At 42.2% G+C, this 19,894-nt stretch overlaps 1 protein-coding gene across 2 annotated transcripts in view; it reads right to left on the bottom strand.

Moving 5' to 3' along the window:
• Positions 1-790: 790 nt before the first annotated feature.
• The window catches only part of zgc:174164 (uncharacterized protein LOC570656 homolog), a 20,155-nt gene continuing 1,051 nt past the window's right edge, over positions 791-19,894 (bottom strand). Inside the window, exons 2-22 of one of the 2 annotated variants that reach the window (XM_053238870.1) lie at positions 16,247-16,356; positions 16,084-16,160; positions 15,883-15,961; positions 14,411-14,487; positions 13,498-13,687; positions 12,621-12,683; positions 12,441-12,512; positions 11,940-12,109; positions 11,716-11,806; positions 10,224-10,354; positions 9,388-9,559; positions 8,744-8,833; positions 7,837-8,032; positions 6,985-7,090; positions 5,797-5,980; positions 5,468-5,554; positions 4,423-4,528; positions 3,358-3,499; positions 2,377-2,479; positions 1,609-1,639; positions 791-1,238 (exon numbers count right to left, since the gene is read on the bottom strand). In XM_053238870.1, the coding sequence (XP_053094845.1) occupies positions 1,126-1,238; positions 1,609-1,639; positions 2,377-2,479; positions 3,358-3,499; positions 4,423-4,528; positions 5,468-5,554; positions 5,797-5,980; positions 6,985-7,090; positions 7,837-8,032; positions 8,744-8,833; positions 9,388-9,559; positions 10,224-10,354; positions 11,716-11,806; positions 11,940-12,109; positions 12,441-12,512; positions 12,621-12,683; positions 13,498-13,687; positions 14,411-14,487; positions 15,883-15,961; positions 16,084-16,160; positions 16,247-16,356 (2,390 nt within the window). In that variant the 3' untranslated portion in view covers positions 791-1,125. Of the gene's footprint in view, positions 1,239-1,607; positions 1,640-2,376; positions 2,480-3,357; positions 3,500-4,422; positions 4,529-5,467; positions 5,555-5,796; positions 5,981-6,984; positions 7,091-7,836; positions 8,033-8,743; positions 8,834-9,387; positions 9,560-10,223; positions 10,355-11,715; positions 11,807-11,939; positions 12,110-12,440; positions 12,513-12,620; positions 12,684-13,497; positions 13,688-14,410; positions 14,488-15,882; positions 15,962-16,083; positions 16,161-16,246; positions 16,357-19,894 lie in introns of both variants that reach the window. The other variant, XM_026927819.3, reaches the window with a different exon arrangement.

Here is a 19,894-nt window from a genome sequence, read left to right as displayed (position 1 = left end):
TGAAAGTAAGAGCATTTCCACACGCACAGTGTGATCAGAACTTACAGGATTGGGACTAAACAGCTGTGTGGCCACAAGAAAGCCATTTGTTAGTGAAACTAATCGGAAAAAATGACTTCAATTTGCTAGGGAGCATAAAGACTGGACTGTGGAGCAATGGAAAAAGGTCATGTGGTCTGATAAAATCAGATTTACTCTATTCCAAAGCAATGGGCGTGTCAGGGTAAGAAGGGAAATGCATGAAGTGATTCACCATCATGTATAGTGCCTACTGTACAAGCCTCTGGAGGCAGTGTGATGATCTGGGGTTGCATCAGCTGGTCAGGTCGAGGCTCAGCTTCATTGTGTGGCAATAAAATGAAGTCAGCTGAGCACCTGAATGTACTGAATGACCAGGTTTTCCCATCAATGGATGAAAATGCTTGTGAAAGAGTGGTTCAGGGAGCATGAGGAATCATTTTCACACATGAATTGGCCACCACAGAGTCCTGACCTCAACCCCATTGAAAGTGTTTGGGATGTGCTGGAGAACTGGAGAAGACTTTACAGAGTGGTTCGACTCTCCTGTCCTCAACGCAAGATCTCAGCCAAAGATTAATGCAACTCTGGATGGAAATAAATGTTGTGAAGTTGCATAAGGTTGATTAATTTTCTATAGCAGCAGCTCCTCTGATAGCACCTGACGTTTCCTGTACGGAGAAGGAGTTGGAGTTTCTGAACTTGTTATTTAGCTCCCGGCTCGTTTCGGAGCGCAGGTTGGCACCGTTACTGATATTAACTTCACCGCAGCTTTCAAGCCATGAAGCTGTTTTTATTTTAAAATACATTTAGAATCAACCATGGGGAAAATATTCTTAACTGATCAAAATAAACACATTGAAAGGATTTATTTAACTATATGGACATTTTGTGTGTTAAAAAACAAATTAACGAGGGACACCAGAAAACAACCTTCAGCAATTATGCAAACCATAAACCACGTTGAAATATGTACTGAAATTAAAACATCGCTGAGAGAATTCTACTTCATAACACTAGAGACTAGCAGGTCATTTCTTCACTGTGATAATCAACATCATCACATTTCTTTTGTGCAAATCCACCAACATCCTTTACGGAAGTTGCTCAAGTGACGACGTTCCTGGGTGGAATGGGTCTAGGAACTCCGGGGCCGTTCCTGGGAAGCTGAGACGTCCAAACTGCGGGCTGCACGTCAACATGACTCTGACTGTTAGAACCGCAGGAGCAAAGAGAAAAAAACGTCAACACCACAGACCAAAGAAGAATCTACATTTAGTCATCTGCTGCGTAAGGAATCAAACACACAAAGAAGCGTAAAAGATACAGCTTTATCTCTGACACTGGAGACTCCTTACAGAAAACGTATTAACAGTTATCAGTATGTTATTTATAATCTGTTCGTTATTAGTCTGTATTGGTGCTTTGAAACATTTCGCATTGTAAAAAGTGTCAAAAAAAATTCTAAACACAACTTAGTTGCTCCAAAATATGACTAATTTAGTGATCAGACTCGGAACAGGATCAATCAGTTACTAAAGATGAATAAATAAATATAAATAACGCATGGTGTGTGTACAGTATATTACCTCGCCGGAGCTCCAGAGATGGCAGACGGATACTGAAACAAACACCAAAGACATCATCATTATGGTCACAGAGACTCAGCTATTAGCCGTACATGAAAACAAAACCATCCCATTGTATAAAGCAGAGAATACACGACAATGGGTACGGGTTCTCCTCCGCCCCGAGCAGCGCACAATACACACTGACGCTAAACACAAAACCTCGGCATGTCCTTCACAACAGCTTCAGACTGAGATCTCTTACTACACGGGGACAGAAGCAGCTGTATTTCATCGTTGCGTTTGGATTTTGCACCTCGACACTTCTCATCCTCGGCAAGGCATCGTCCTCAGAGCGCTTCCCGAAAAGTTCAGACGTTAAATGAAGTGAATAAAGTATAGGAGTCATATAAATCGGAGTCGTATAAAAGTTACGTCGATATCGCCGCAGGAAAAGTTCCGCGTATTCAGAGTCGGTTTGCGCACCTTTTCTCCAATCTTTGAACCTGACTCAACCCGATCGTTAGCTAGCAGTTATTTCTGAGCGCTTGTCGGATGGATGTTGGACGTAGCAGCGGAGATGAGATCCGTGATCTCCTGACGTCGAGACGCTGCAGTGCGCCGCACAAGCCCAGTCCTCTTACACACACTGATTCACGAAAACATCGTTACATGCGTAAAATACTCTCTGTTGTATAATAATTAAATGCGATGTATTGATTTAAGATTAAAATTCATCTTTAATTAACAAATCATCATGTTTGTTTAGACCTCAGGTATTAACGATTACCTGCGGAACTGTAGGAGGAGTTTGCGTCGGCGGCGGAGGACGTGCTGGTCTTTGTACGTTTCCGCTTGGCTGGTTGCTCCTCTGAGCGTTCGCCTCGTTTGTCCTGTGAAGCGTCACAGCGTTGACATGATCAGTGAAAGATTTGCTAACTGATTTCAGCTATGAATAAAAGACATTATAGATACTGACGCAAACATTTCAAAATGGTGGCTTAAGGTTAAAAACCAAAATACAGTGAACACTGCACGACTTTCAAAAAAAAAAAAAAAATCCCAAAACATCCAACTTCCTTCGTTGTAAATCTTTATAAATCATCTTGTCATTGTTACAGCTCACATACTATACACGATCTTTTACCTAGAGACGTTCCAGACAAGGAATATCTGAGTTTTCTCACAAGAACAAACAAAAAAACCCTGTACTTATTAGTTTATACTATAGCGCTGCAGAATACTGGATTCTGATTGGTCGGAAAGTGTTGATTAATTTTCCATAACAGCAGCGCTGCCAAATCATATTAATGCGCTCGTTATCATTTCTGTAGTAAAAAAAAATGTGTGTAATTGTAATTGTGGTGAAGTTTTCTCTGTGGAGATGTTTATTTATTTAACATTTATGGAAGGAGTCTCCAGTTTCAGCGCTTTGTAAAGCTGTAACTTTGCTGGAACGACTGTTTATAGCTGCTGTAACATAAGCGACAACAGGAACTGACGTGTTTTAGGGACGTTCCACAAATATTAAAAAATATATATATATAAATATATATAAATAATCGATTTCCTTACTGATTTAATTTCTAAAAAGTCTAAATTTGGAAGAAAAAAAAAAAATTATTGTAAATACTTTTATTTACTTTTAAAACACAAACGCTGGACAGAGATGAAGATGGAGATGAAGCTGAATTTTTGGGATTTTTCTCCATTTTTTAGGGATTTTCCTTGAAAAAAAAAGTGCCCAGAGATCTAAAAGTTGTCGTTTTACCTGTGCTGTTTGGACCGTCGGCCCCTGAAGCACCTCTTTAGAGAGTCCCGTCTGAATATGTAAAGAAAAGCGAACACCGCCAGCACCAGGATGGGCAGCACCAACAGGAAGAAGATCAGCAGGCCGTTCCTCAGAGAGTAATCTGAGAACAGATCACACGGCTCGTACTTTTACCGTATTATACAAGAATACATTATTTAAAACCTGACACTTTTTTCTTCTTTTATCCTCAGTTCAAATTTTAAGGAGGAAGAAACCTCGAGAGACTCAGGAGAGAACAGGATTTGACTGATTCTGTGACGTCAGACGGGTCAATAATTACAGAGGGAAAGTTCCTCGTATTCAGAGTCGGGTTACGCACTCGCTTAAGAATGTTCAGAGCTCCACATTCGGATTATTAAAATCACCTCTGTGGTGATTTTCACGGATAGAAAATACGGACTGAAGAAGGTAATAGTGTTTTTGTTTTGCTGTCAAATATAATATAAAAGCAAGAGAGGATTTAAATGAAAAATAAAACACTGATATGATGATATGTGAGTGAGAAGATGGCGAGTGTTGAAATAAATCTAACAGGAGACTCGTATATCAGCAGTCCATCACTGCATGAATAGTTCTAGCTGTAATTCTCACATTAATCACTGCTTTAATTTAACAAAATGGCTTCCACACTCATTATTCAGCAGCTCATAGAATAGCACTTGATCCAGCGCAGCCTGTTATTATACAGTTTATTTATTATTTATATTGTGCTCCAACAGTTACTCATGCACAATTTAATGGAGCCACGAGACTCTGGATTTGAGGTGATGAAATTGTAATGTGTGTGTGAGATGTAGAAGATTTTATCACACTTTTAATTTACTATTTCGATTTTTTTAATTAATAATAAAAAAAATAAAATAACACCAGTGTTCGTGTTCTGTCAAGAAAATGTGGCTACAGTTTGAAGGATAATTGGACCAAGAGCTTATCATCAGTTATAGAGACACTAAGTTTTTATGTGTGTGTGAGTGTATGTGTGTGTGAGAGTGTGTGTGTGTGTGTATGTGTGTGTGTGTGTACCTATTTCAGCAGGTCCACTATCCACGCTGCCTCCTCTTCCCCATTTGTTGCAGTTGGGAGGAGCCCAGCCGTTGTTGCAGTGACAGTGGAACTTATCATTACACACCTGGAACACATAACACACTCACGTCACACACACACACACTCTCGTCACACACTCGCGTCACACACACTCTCGTCACACATGCACACGTCACATCACGCACACGTCACACACATGCTCGTGTCACACACACACTCACGTTACACACACACTCATGTCTCACACACTCGCATCACACACAGGCTCACGTCACACACGTTCACATCACACACACACATCACACACTCACGTCTCACACTCACGTCTCAAACTCACGTCTCACACTCACGTCTCACACTCACGTCTCACACTCACGTCTCACACACACACACACACACACTCACGTCACACACACTCACGTCTCACACACTCATGTCTCACACACTCATGTCTCACACACTCACGTCTCACACACTCGCATCACACACAGGCTCACGTCACACACGTTCACATCACACACACACATCACACACTCACGTCTCACACTCACGTCTCACACATGCTCGTGTCACACACACACACTCACGTCACACACGCTCGCATCACACACACTTGGGTCACACACTCTCACGTCACACACACTCACATCACACACTCACGTCTCACACTCGCGTCACACAAGCTCTCACGTCACACACATGCTCTCGCGTCACACACACTCACGTCACACACACGCTTATGTCACACTCACTAACACACTCATCTTTGCCAAAGATGTTTAACCCCCTTAAGTTGTTCACTAGTTAGCAATGCTCTCTCTCACTCTCTCTCTCTCTCTCTCTCACTCTCTCACTCTCTCTCTCTCTCTCTCTCTCTCACTCTCTCTCTCTCTCTCTCTCTCTCTGCCCTAGGCCCTGTCTTATATTTTAGAGTAATCCAGTTATTTTACCATTTATTTTATATCATTAATTAAATAAAAAGTCAAACACAGCATCAGACTTGAGCAGGCGTTAGGATACACACCCCGTTGCCGCTGCAGTCCCTCTCGGCATCACACTTCTGTCCTTGTGTCAGCACTGATGAGTTCACACAGCGGAAGTTCATGCAGACCTGAGGGCCAACATCGATCGTCAAAACCACGAATTTACATATATACATTTATTTAAACCTGTCGTCGTAAAGCACTTTTAGGCGATTAAGAAGCACTGACACCTAGCATGAAAGCTAGCTAATTCACATTTACGTACTGCATTTGTATTATAATATCTCACGTAGAGATGATGTACGCTGGCGTCGTTATTTTAACGCGATAATAAGGATTAAAAAACACACCACAGATTACACATACTCACTTTGCCTGCGGCGCAGACGGTCCCTGTTTTGACGTACCCCGGGTCGAGAACGTCTGATCCCAGGTTGAAGTCGGCGTTCCTGCACGAGACCCCCGGTTCTATGTTCTCGACGCTGATGACTGCCCCGGGCGGGGGGTAGTTCGAGTCAAAGTTTGTGCACTGCACCTTCCCACACATGGAGTTACTGCAGAAAAAACAGGACCTCGATTCGGATAAACAGATTACACCATTCATCCAGTCACTACTGCTAAATAATACTACTGCTGTTACGTGCCGTTAGAGGAAAATAATCAACAACCGGGTGGCGTGATGAGGCGGAGTTGATGAGGCGGAGTTGATGAGGCGGAGTTACTGTCACCACCCTGAAGTTGATGAGTTTCCTCTAACGGCACGTCCCCGAGTGTTTTATTCCTCTTACACCACAGCAATTTATCAACAATTACGATTTATTATTTATTAAAGAACAACACGTCTTACTTTTTATCCAATTAACGTTCGCAAAACGAGTGAGTTCCTGTTGTCGCTTACGTTACAGCAGCTACAAACAGTCGTTCCCTCATCAGTCTCTCTTTATTCTCTCTCTCTCTCTTGAAGTTTATAAAGCAAAAAAAACCTGCAGCTTGTCATGTTACCGTTAAAAAAAAAAGCGGAAACTCCTCTGTCCTGAAGATGTCGGAAAACTTAAAGTTACAGCTTTACCTCTGACACTGGAGACTCCTTCCATAACTGTTAAATAAATAACCGTCTCCTTACGGAAAACTTCACCACATCAATGATTATTTTTTAATCTGTTACGTGGAGCATCTACCGTACACGTTCCTGTGAATGAGCTGTTGCTATAGCAACGATAACGTGTTAGAACGAGCGCGTTAATATAAACCTGCGCTACTGTCAGAGCTGCTGTTATAGAAACTTAATCAACACCTGACGACCAATCACAATCCAGAATTCAACAGCGCTGTGGTTTAAATCAAGATAAATCATCGGCGTTGCGTGAAATTCTGACACAGCTGTCTCTCTAACTTACTTACTAACTAACTAGCTAACATTTTAGCACGATATCGTAAGCCGTCGTAGTTTAACAGAACGTCTGCTCACACCTACTGAACACTTTTCCGTCAGAAAGAACAGAATTAGCTACGGAGCTGTAATCTGGGAGGAATTTGAGAAACAGAGAGCTGTACTTACGCCACAGAACACGGCACAACACTGGACCCGGAGTAGCCGCAGTTTCCGAACTTGGTGCCCTGTGTGTTCACGTGGCTAAAGCATTTATCGTTGGCTTTTGTTGCCGCTGAAAAAAAAAAAAAAAAAAAAACATGCTACAGCTGATTAAAATTTTATTTACAATATTTAGAGTTTGAAATATTTCAATACAAAATATTAAAATAGAATTACTTCAGTGTTCAGGACGACTCTCAGTGAAATAATTATTATGCTCTAACAGTATATTAGATTTGATCTTGGACAGTATTTATAACAATCCAACTTTCATTTCTATTCCAAATGTGGGAAAAAAACGTCATTTCTGAAGCTGAATGCACGACCTTTGGTAGACGTGGATATCATGGTTGTTATGCTCATGTCTAAAGTCTAATTATCTCTATGACTTTATGACTTTTTACTCATTTACTCGTGCTGTATGCGCGTCTTTAAATCAACAACTCACAAGTGAAGATACAAAGTATTTGAAAAGTAAGAAATCTGAGACTCCTGCTGTGAGCTGTAAATATTTTTTAGTCATATTGACACTTTTTTTTAATCACGTGACATAACGTGATGCTTAATGGTTCAATAATCCAATAATATGAGCCATTCCTTTACATGTACACAAACACCTCTTGGAAAAATGCAAAATGACACTTTCAGACTTTGTGCAGTTACTGAAACCACGCCCCCTCGTACAGCTTAGAGCTGTGATTGGACAGTGATTGAATTTCATATTCATCACTGCGCTGCAGTCACGCTACACTGAAACGCAATGCAATGCGATGGGGAATTACTTTATCAATAAAGCGAAAGTAGAAGGCGGGTAGGTACTTTGGCCGAAGAGCTGCTTGCACTGGTAGTCCAGCGTCTGGCAGCGGCCCTCGTAGCAGTAGGCGGTGCCGCCCTCGCAGGAAAGGCCGTCCATTAGATAGAAGTCTGAAGCGCAGAAAGCCGATTGGCCGTTGCAGTACTCGGGCAGGTCGCACTGGTTCGCGGATCCTCTGCAGGGCGTACCAGACACCAACAGCTGGAGGAGATACGGACGCCAATCAGTGACCCAGAGCCAGCGGAGATACAACATCAAGATCATTTTTTGCTTAAAACACACAAAATCTTTCATAAATGTACCCACTTACAGCAGCAGTGCACAGGTTTACATCAGACTTTAAACTTTAAATACAAAACTGGAGGAAACGTGTAAAGTTCTGCTGTAGATATTCTGTGGATGAGGCATTTGAGATGGCTGTTATATGTGTGTGACGACCTGCAGAAACCCTTCACGTGGTGAAATCCTGACATGTCCTGGGACGTGATGTGATTGGCGGTTCTTCATTTCTCCTTATTTAAATTTTCTATTAACTGGCAGTGTTAGGAAGTTACTTTATTGTATTTTATTACCTATCTTATTATTTTTATCACCAGGGAAGTTAGAGTTCCTGTTGTTCCTGGCTGTGATTGAACCCGAAGAGGATGCATCCTCATAAATAAATGATTATCTAATATTTCTGCTCATGTTGTGGGTGTGGCAGTTAACAAACCAGGATGTTATGGGAGACACTGTTGTTTACACAAGTTAGTATACAGTACACAGTTCTGAAAACTACTGCATGTTTCTCAATCAGAAGTAAAGTTCTAGCACTTCAGAGTGAAAAGAAATCAAATAAATATAAAGCATTTAAAGATTTCATTCCAATTCCACTGAAAGACACGGCGTGTGTGTGTGTGTGTGTGTGTGTACCTGACAGTCTTTGCAGCAGCTGCCAGCAGCGCAGGATGAACCCTTTGTGAAAGTGCAAGTAGCCGCGTCACAGCATTTATTATTGCAGCTCTGCAATGCCACACACACACACATACACACACACACACATACACACACATACAAATGAAGAAGTGTTTGAGTAAAAATACCTGAAAACTTAAACCTCGGTCAGAGCAATAAAGCTTAAAGCTAGTTACATGCAACGAACCTCATCTGTGAATGTTTAGCCACGCCCACAAAACTCCATAAAAGGCAAAAGGAGCTGAAAATGGCAACTAAATGGTAAAAGCGCTAAACAGCTAGGAATCTTCTAGCAACGCAGCTCAGCCAATGCAACTATCGTCACCCATTCACGCTTCTTCCTTTTATAGGGCGCCATTACTTTTGTCCTGATCATCCTAATTCATGAACTTGATCTGGAATCTTTCAAGTTTCACGAGATTTCCAAGAAATGAATACGTGGTTTAACCTTGACAGTGTTATTCAAGGTTACATTAAACGCTCCCGCGAGCGATTTACGAATAAATTTCTTCGTATCCAGTTTGAGGCCACAAAGCGTTCACAAAATTCTATACACAACTGGAGTAACTGTGTTAAGTTTACACACGTGAAACCTGTCCAACCTTTGGCGGTCCGCAGTCGCACTGTTCCGTTCCCTCCAGGATCCCGTTTCCGCACTCGGCCACGGAGATGACGCTGTCCTGAGACGGCTGGTTCAGCAAACACACACCTCCTCCCCGCAGCACCAGCGTCTCAAAATCACCATCACTGCACGTGCTAAACAAAGTCGATCCGCTACACACACCAAAATGAAATAAACAAACGTTAAAAAAATGAGGTACATTCTCTAGTCGTACTTTATTAGGACGCTGTTCGTGAACTGCACCACAGCGCAGGTGAGTTCTGGATTCTGATTGGTCAGAATTCACACGCGCTCCTTCTAATACGTTATGGTTTCTATAGTAACGGCTCATTCACAGGGACGTGTACGGCGGACTCTTCATGGATCATAAAAAGATTTTAAAAATAATCATTGTAATTTTGCGACGAATTGTTTACTTATGTAACATTTATGGAAGGAGTCTCCAGTGTCAGTGCTTTGTAACAGCCAGAGGTAACTTTAAAACTTGAAGTTTTCCGACATCTTGTTTTTTTTTTCTCAAGAGAAGCTGGGGAGGGAATGACTTTTTTTCAGTTCTTGTGTGGTTGGACGTCCTACGACATGAAATGTAACTATAAATGGATAAAAAAAAACCACAATGTCGTCCTTTAATAAACGAAAAATTGTAATTGCTGTGGTATAAGAGGAATAAAACACGTGCTGTTAAGAGAAAATGATGGACTTCTGTGTGGTAAAAGTGACGCTTCATCACATCACCCGGTCGTTGATTATTTTCCTATAACAGCACCACACACGGAGTATTATCCCCTACATACTGAGTGGGTATGCGGTACTGACGTGGCGGCAGAGGCCATGATGCAGCTGCTTCCTCCGCACTGGCAGCGCGAGTCGTCGTGGTTCATGCCCAGATTGTGACCCATCTCGTGAGCCAGAATCGTGGAGAAATACTGCAACCCATTGTTGCTAAACTGCAAAGAAAACAGACGGTAGTTAAAAATAAGTTAAATACATTAAATACTTGACATTGTCAAGCCTCCCTCACTCACTCTCTCTCTCTGTCTCTAGACATTCCTGTTTTTCCGGTTGTGCCACAGTCCTGCGTGTTCTCAGAACAACATGCGTTACGTAATCTAGAAAATATCACGCTTTCACAATATCACGGTATTAATAAACTTCCTAAAAACACACACACATTTTTAATCTTTTAACATTATAACGTTTTAACCTTTCAATACATCAACTCCCATAACTACTAAGGGTTAAACCTTAAACATTTCATCATCTATCAAACGTTTTAACCTTTTTAAAATCAATAACAATGAAAACATTGGAGTATAGAACACTTCTGTATTTGTAAAAAAAAAAAAAAAAGCAGAACGCCCCGAGGAGCCTGGTAACCTGACGCTACAATAAAAAAAACTTGTTCTTATTTTCCGTAAAATCTCGTACACAGTCGGGATTTATCACGCTGGTGTTATAGGCTGAAAGAATGCAGCTATGCGGGAAAAAGAAACAAAAGAAAAACAAACGAGTAAACTGAAATAGACGGAAATTCAGTACTTTGAAAAAGTCGATGTCCGATCAAACATCGTGACTAACCATGCCAACGTAACAATTCTAATTGTTTAGCTTTGTTTAGCATTTTAATTCGTAAAATAAATCGAAATTGTTTATTTGTTGAAAATACAGACACACCGACATGCTGCGCTTAACAGTTTCATAACACACATTTAATAGTTTGTGAACGTAACTAGCTAGCATTAAGCTGTTAGCTTGTGGTTATGAATATCGTAAGTTTAATGACGTGAATGCCTGCTGCATTTCCTCTCTGCGGAAGGAATTTTAGGACTAGCTAATATTTAAAGACATGAACATGGTAGCATTCCTGTCTGAAAGCCAGGAAGTCACACGCCCACACTGATGACATCAGAGGAGTGACACGCCCACACTGATGACATCAGAACTTCAATCAAACGGATGTTGTTCCAGGATAATGCCTTATTCGAAGAAGGTGAAGCACAAGTTTGGATGTGTTAGGATCTCTTACATCACAGCGCTGTCGGATTCTGGATTCTGATTGGTCAGAAGGTGTTGATTTATATAACGCGTTATCGTAAACATTGCGCTCATATTCCGAGCGTTTCTGACGTGCTGTGTCATCAGTCAGTCGTGCTGATGTCACTTTAAACATGAATAATACAACGTGGGCTCGGGTCGCTGATCAGAGAACGCCATCAGACACTTAACACCAAACAGCACCATCATGAAGAGTCTAATGATGTGTGTAATGTCATTATGAGTGTTACGGGGTGAGGTTTTGTTTTCTCACCACGCTAATTCCACCGCCGGTGCCTGCTGAGCAAACAGACCCAACGAAGGCCATGCCCAAAATCCCTCCACTGTAGGCTCCTGATCGACCCCTTTAAAGGAAAAAAACACACACACACAAGAATAAAGACACGAGTCAGAAAATAAAGACAAACTCAGAAACCCGGAGTTTGATTTTACGCATCGTTTCGTTTCTAGAGGAAGCAGACGTTGATACACACTCACACGATGAGCTGGCTCATGTCGTTCCTGATGCGTGAGGTCAGATTCTTTTTCCTCCATTCGACAAACCGTCCTAAAACCTCTCCTGCGGTTCCTTCCACGTCAAACGGGTTGCTCGTCTCGAAAATCTCCAGACCCACCAGGACGATGCGGATATTCAGCTGCTTGAAGTACTAGAGAGCCGAGAGATCGGGTCAGGATCATACGTACGGAATCACACACTCCGTCTCGCTGTTAGAGGAAAATAATGAACGACGAGGCGGTGTGATGAAAGCGGAGATACCGTCATCACCCTGAGGTCGATTATTTTTCAATAACAGCACGTCCTGGTGTGTTTTATTCCTCTTACACCACAGCAATGACAAGAGAGGCTTAAACACTGAGGAATCTATTAAAAGGTGGCAAATTTTTTTACCAAAAAAAACAAAAACAAAACAAGACAACACAACATCTGTCCAGTGGAAATGATAACACAGAGGACACATGGCACTGGGAAATTCTCACCGTATCCACTAAGTTGGCGAGCTGTACCATTTCCTCCCTCACGGCAGTGCGGTTGCCCTTCTTAAAATTAAACTGTGCGAGTAAACAAACAGATACACAGTGAAAAAAAAAACAAAAAACAATCTGATCACGTAACCAACGAACACGAATGTATAAAATAAATAAGTTTGAGACTCCTACCCTCAGATTGTCCACTACTAACACCAGCTCCACGTATCTGGTCTGAGGCAGGGAGCGTTTTTTCTGTCGGAGAAACCAAGAGTTCAACAAATAGAAATTTATTCAGCACAATATGTATAAAGTTAGCAATAAAAGAGATTCCATATATGCGATTCAGAGTTCAGGAGTTAACACTGAAATTACACACATCGGAATTCAGACCTCAGACTTCAGCGCTATTCAGAAGTTAAGTGACAGTTACGCACGTGGGGGCGGAGTTTGTCTAAAGAAGAGGCGTGTCTCAGTTACACTCGATTCAGATCTTGACCTTAAGCGCATTTTTCTTCGTGATAAAGCCTCGAGTGAAGAGCAGTAAGCAGAGCTCGAGTAACTGTCAGAATAATAAACTAAAACAACAGGCTGCGCTGGATCAAGTGCTATTCTATGTGCTGCTGAGTAACGAGTGCGGAAGCCATTTTGTTCAATTAAACCAGTGATTAGTGTGAGAATTACAGCTAGCACTATTCATGAAGCAATATATCGGACTTACACGAGACTCTGATTAGATTAATTTCAGCACTCGCCATCTTCTCATTCATTGATCCAAGAAAAAAAAAAAAACACTATTTCTTTCTTCAGGCTGCATTTTCTATCCCTGATTTTTAACTGGTTTAAAGGCGGTGGTCTAGATGTTACTGGAAAACGTCGTCCTGCGTCCCTGGAGTTACGAACTACACAGAGGTGATATGAATTATTTGAACAGGAAGCACAGAAAAATCAACTTCAGCGTAACCCGGCTCTGAATATGCGGAACTTTCCCCGCGTAAATACTGCCTTCTGAACTTAAGTGTACGACTCTGAATACGTCCCAAAACACACAAGCTGTTCGATTTCTGACCCGTAAAAGTGTGCCCATTGACAAGGTGTGGTCGCAGGAGCCGTCATCGCTACGGTCACATTCAGAGTCCACGCCACACACGAACGGATCCGACTGACTGCTCCTCAGGGGAAATAGGATGTGCTGGTTGTCTGAGGCGTGCAAAGCAGGTTCCAGGGCGTAACTCTCGTTGCCGATGAAAATGACGCCCCTGGAGAATAATGTACATATTAACTTACATGCTAAATATGATAATCGGTTACAGAGTCATTATCATTATCATCCTGTTCATTCATTCATTCACTGATTCATTGATTCATCATCAGTAAGCATTTCATCCTCGTCAGTGTGGCTGGGGTTTATCCCGGGAATGCTGGGTGTTCAGCGGGAATACTCTTACTCTTAAGATCACAAAGTGCTTTGTGTGGTGACTGAAAAATCAGGGTCTGACACAAAGAGCGCAGTGAAGAGTAAAATCAGTGCTGTGCCGCGGAACTCGCGGAGGTGTGACAGCTCGTAGGCGTTAATGTTTGCTGACACACACAATGAAAAGAGGAAACATGGGTGAGGTGACATGAAGTCAGTAATACTAATAAAAACTTCCCATTCCACTTAGACGATACTGACTGGCCTATGCTAGGCGTGGAGTGTCAATTTTATACTGTTTCTTTTTCCCTGTAATGAAACACACCGAGCCACTTTTTATTATTGTTGTATATAATAATCATATTATAGCAGTGCTATACACCTTTAAGTGCTTAGTCACGCCAGGTACAATGAGTTCCTTGTTTTGGTGTACACAAGGGATCCTTTCATTAGAAAGACAGGTGAAATATTTGAAGAACGACTCAATAGCTCGATATTCAGTGGAATTAAAGGTGTAGCTGGCGTCTCCTCCACCTCCACAGCGTTTATACTCTGAGCAAACACGTACCTGAGTCCATCACAGGCGCTCAGAGCCACCAGAGATTCCTCAGAACCTGAGACTCGGCCGTAGTAATGACACGACGCCTGCAACAGACACCAGCAGCACATCATTTCACAGCAAACGGCTAATCAGCGCCGACTAGCCTCGCTTAAAACCCATCTGTTTATTCATTCATCTATCTATCTATCTATCTATCTATCTATCTATCTATCTATCCGTGTATATACTGCTCTGTTTACATTTCCATTTATCTATCTGTCCATCCACCTGTATACAGATACACCTGTCCATCCTTCCATGCGTGTTTATCTATCTAACTAGCTATCCACATATAGGTCTATACATCCATCTGTCCATCCATCCATCTGTCCATCCTTCCATCTGTCCATCCTTCCATCTGTCCATCCTTCCATCTGTCCATCTGTCTATCCATACATGTTTATCTAGCTATCCACATATAGGTCTATACATCCATCTGTCCATCCATCCATCCGTCCATCCTTCCATCTGTCCATCCATACATGTTTATCTATCTAACTAGCTATCCACATATAGGTCTATACATCCATCTGTCCATCCATCCATCTGTCCATCCTTCCATCTGTCCATCTGTCCATCCATACATGTTTATCTACCTAACTAGCCATCCACATATAGGTCTATACATCCATCTGTCCATCCATCCATCCATCCATGTTTATCTATCTAACTAGCCATCCACATATAGGTCTATACATCCATCTGTCCATCCTTCCATTTGTCCATCTGTCCATCCATACATGTTTATTTATTTAACTAGCCATCCACATATAGGTCTATACATCCAGCCATCCATCCATCCATCTGTCCATCCTTCCATTTGTCCATCTGTCCATCCATACATGATTATCTATCTAACTAGCTATCCACTTATAGGTCTATACATCCATCTGTCCATCCATCCACCTGTCCATCTATTCATCTGTCCATCTATCTAGCCATCCATCCACCTGTCCATCCATCCATCTATCCTTCTGCTCATCCATTCATACATGGATGTACGAACTAGAGATGGGTTTTGCTTAAAACCAAAGAAATCTATCTATCTATCTATCTATCTATCTATCTGTCTGTCTGTCTGTCTGTCTGCCCACACACCAATTCATCTATCCATCCATCCACCCATTGAACCCATCTACCCATCCGTGCACCTATGCACTTACCTATCTATCCATCTGCCCATCTATCCATATATTCACCCATCCATCATCCATCCTTATATCAAAACATCCATATACTGTATCTATCCATCTAACTATCATCATCATCATCATCATCATCATCATCGCTCTCATGTTTCCTCCAGTAAGTCTTTCACCGAATCTCAACAGAACATTGTCAAAATGCTCCGCCCTCGCTGGTCAGAGGTCAGAGGTCACTCTATTACATCATCTATCTATCAGCGCATCAGTGAGGTGACCAGTGAACGTGAGTCTTACAGGTTTCTCTCGGTGCCTTTTCACTGAGTTACGGTGCACGTCGTGAGACACCACGGCGAAATCAGGAGATAAAAAGTCTCTGCAAAACAAAAAGAAGCACACACGCCTCCACAGTCACGCCTTTCTGTGTAAATACAGAATCTATAACACGCCAGACAAATGAATAATCACGCCGAGGAAGGAAAATCGCTCATCTCTTACGTGTTTTTGGTCAGCTGTAAGAGGCGAGGCGTGTTATTGATCTCGATCGAGTAGGTCAGACTCTCTGAATCTGCTCTCTGCAAATACACACACAGAACAAACGAATCAGTTAAAGCTCACCACACAGCTGAGACGGCGTCTGGACTCATTCTCCTCACACTACCTGCGTGTGTGTGTGCGCACCGTCGCCGTGTCTCCGCCAGCGTCTGTGCACCAGCTGAGGTCTGACTATCTGGAAATGTTTCGGCTCTGAAGCTCGGTCGTGGAACAGATCTGTGAACATATCCGCTTCGTTTAATGTCTCGATAAACACAACGGTTACACAACAACCTCACAGTGAAAGTCCTTCTGAGTGTAGTATTTTCATCACGCTTCCGTTACGCTGATGGATTCTGGCTTCTGATTGGTGAGACGTCTGACAGACGTGCTGTTCTTTCATTTACAGAATAACTGCTGGTGAACTGCTGTGGAATAAGAGTTACTACACACTCTACTACACACTCTACTACACACTCTGGGACATGACGTTACTGGAAAATAATCAGCTTCGGGTTGCTAACAGTCACTCCGCTTCATCACACCACTGTGTCGTTGGTTATTTTACTGTAACAGCACACCCCCAAAGTTTATCTTTAATAAACAAACAAACAAACAAATAAACAAACAAATAAATAAATAACGATGATTATGCAAAATCCAACACTTAAAGTCATGAGTAATCATATTATTGCGTTTACGTTGTGTTTAGGTTGTGTATAGATTGTGTATAGGTCGTGTTGAGGTTGTGTTGAAGTTGTGTTTAGGTTGTGTTGAAGTTGTGTATAGATTGTGTTGAGGTTGTGCTGAGGTTGTGTTGAAGCTGTGTATAGATTGTGTAGAGGTTGTGTTGAGGTTGTGCTGAAGTTGTGTATAGATTGTGTAGAGGTTGTGCTGAAGTTGTGTATAGATTGTGTTGAGGTTGTGCTGAAGTTGTGTATAGATTGTGTAGAGGTTGTGCTGAAGTTGTGTATAGATTGTGTTGAGGTTGTGCTGAGGTTGTGCTGAAGTTGTGTATAGATTGTGTTGAGGTTGTGCTGAGGTTGTGTTGAAGTTGTGTATAGACTGTGTTGAGGTTGTGCTGAAGTTGTGTATAGATTGTGTAGAGGTTGTGCTGAAGTTGTGTATAGATTGTGTTGAGGTTGTGCTGAAGTTGTGTATAGATTGTGTAGAGGTTGTGTAGAGGTTGTGCTGAAGTTGTGTATAGATTGTGTAGAGGTTGTGCTGAAGTTGTGTATAGATTGTGTAGAGGTTGTGCTGAAGTTGTGTATAGATTGTGTTGAGGTTGTGCTGAAGTTGTGTATAGATTGTGTTGAGGTTCTGCTGAGGTTGTGTGTTGAGGTAGTGTATAGGTTGTGTATAGACTGTGCTGAGGTTGTGTGTTGAGGTTGTGTGTTGAGGTCGTGTTGAGGTTGTGTGTTTGTGTTGTGTTTCCTGTTTGCAGGATGCAGAAGTATGTAAATAAACCAGTCGAACTCACCGAACGTGTTACTCTGTATTACAGCTGTTCCCTGATCAGATAAGACTGTTTATCACCACTAAAGCTCTATTAATACAGATCCTATCACACACACTAACACACACACTAACACACACACTCTAACACACACGCTCCAACACACACGCTCTAACACACACGCTCTAACACACACGCTCTAACACACACACTAACACACACGCTCTAACACACACGCACTCTATCACACACTCCAACACACACACTAACACACACACTCTAACACACACACTCTAACACACACACTCTAACACACACACTCTAACACACACTCCAACACACACACACTAACACACACACACTAACACACACGCTCTAACACACACTAACACAGACTCTAACACACACACACACTCTAACACACACACACTAACACACACACTCTAACACACACGCTCCAACACACACGCTCCAACACACACACACTAACACACACACTCTAACACACACACTCCAACACACACACTCCAACACACACTCTAACACACACACTCTAACACACACGCTCCAACACACACGCTCTAACACACACTAACACAGACTCTAACACTCACACTAACACACACACACTAACACACACGCTCTAACACACACGCTCTAACACACACGCTCTAACACACACACTCCAACACACACACTATCACACACTCCAACACACACACTAACACACACACACTAACACACATGCTCTAACACACAGACTCACAGACACAGACTCTAACACACACACCAACACACTCTAACACACACACCAACACACTCTAACACACTCTAACACACACACTAACACACACACACACTCTAACACACACACTAACACACACTAACACACACACTCTAACACACACACTCTAACACACACACTAACACAGACTCTAACAGTCACACCAACACACTCTAACACACACACTCTAACACACACACTCTAACACACGCCAACACACTCTAACACACACACTCTAACACACACATTCTAACACACGCCAACACACTCTAACACACACACTAACACACACACTAACACACACTAACACACACTCTAACACACACACTAACACACACACGCACTCTAACACACACACCAACACACTCTAACACACTCTAACACACACACTAACACACACACACACTCTAACACACACACACTAACACACACACTAACACAGACTCTAACACTCACGCCAACACACTCTAACACACTCTAACACACACACTAACACACACACACACTCTAACACACACACTAACACACACTAACACACACACTCTAACACACACACTCTAACACACACACTAACACAGACTCTAACAGTCACACCAACACACTCTAACACACACACTCTAACACACACATTCTAACACACGCCAACACACTCTAACACACACACTAACACACACACTAACACACACTAACACACACTCTAACACACACACTAACACACACACGCACTCTAACACACACACCAACACACTCTAACACACTCTAACACACACACTAACACACACACACACTCTAACACACACACACTAACACACACACTAACACAGACTCTAACACTCACGCCAACACACTCTAACACACACACTAACACACTCTAACACACACACTAACACACACACACACACTAACACACACTAACACAGACTCTAACACTCACACTAACACACTCTAACACACACACTCTAACACACACACACCAACACACTCTAACACACTCTAACACACTCTAACACACACACTAACACACACACACACACTCTAACACACACACTAACACAGACTCTAACACTCACGCCAACACACTCTAACACACACACTAACACACACTAACACAGACTCTAACACTCACACTAACACACTCTAACACACACACTCTAACACACACACTCTAACACACGCCAACACACTCTAACACACACACTCTAACACACACACTAACACACACACTCTAACACACACACTAACACACACTAACACACACACTCTAACACACACGCTAACACACACTAACACAGACTCTAACACTCACACCAACACACTCTAACACACACACTCTAACACACACACACTAACACACACACACTAACACACACACACTAACACAGACTCTAACACTCACACCAACACACTCTAACACACACACTCTAACACACACTAACACAGACTCTAACACTCACACCAACACACTCTAACACACACACTCTAACACACACACACTAACACAGACTCTAACACTCACACCAACACACTCTAACACA

This window comes from Pangasianodon hypophthalmus, chromosome 12, assembly GCF_027358585.1.
Source record: "Pangasianodon hypophthalmus isolate fPanHyp1 chromosome 12, fPanHyp1.pri, whole genome shotgun sequence".
NCBI lineage: Eukaryota > Metazoa > Chordata > Actinopteri > Siluriformes > Pangasiidae > Pangasianodon > Pangasianodon hypophthalmus.
The sequence above is the reverse complement of the archived record's forward strand: the minus strand, read 5'-3'. Positions and strand labels throughout refer to the sequence as shown.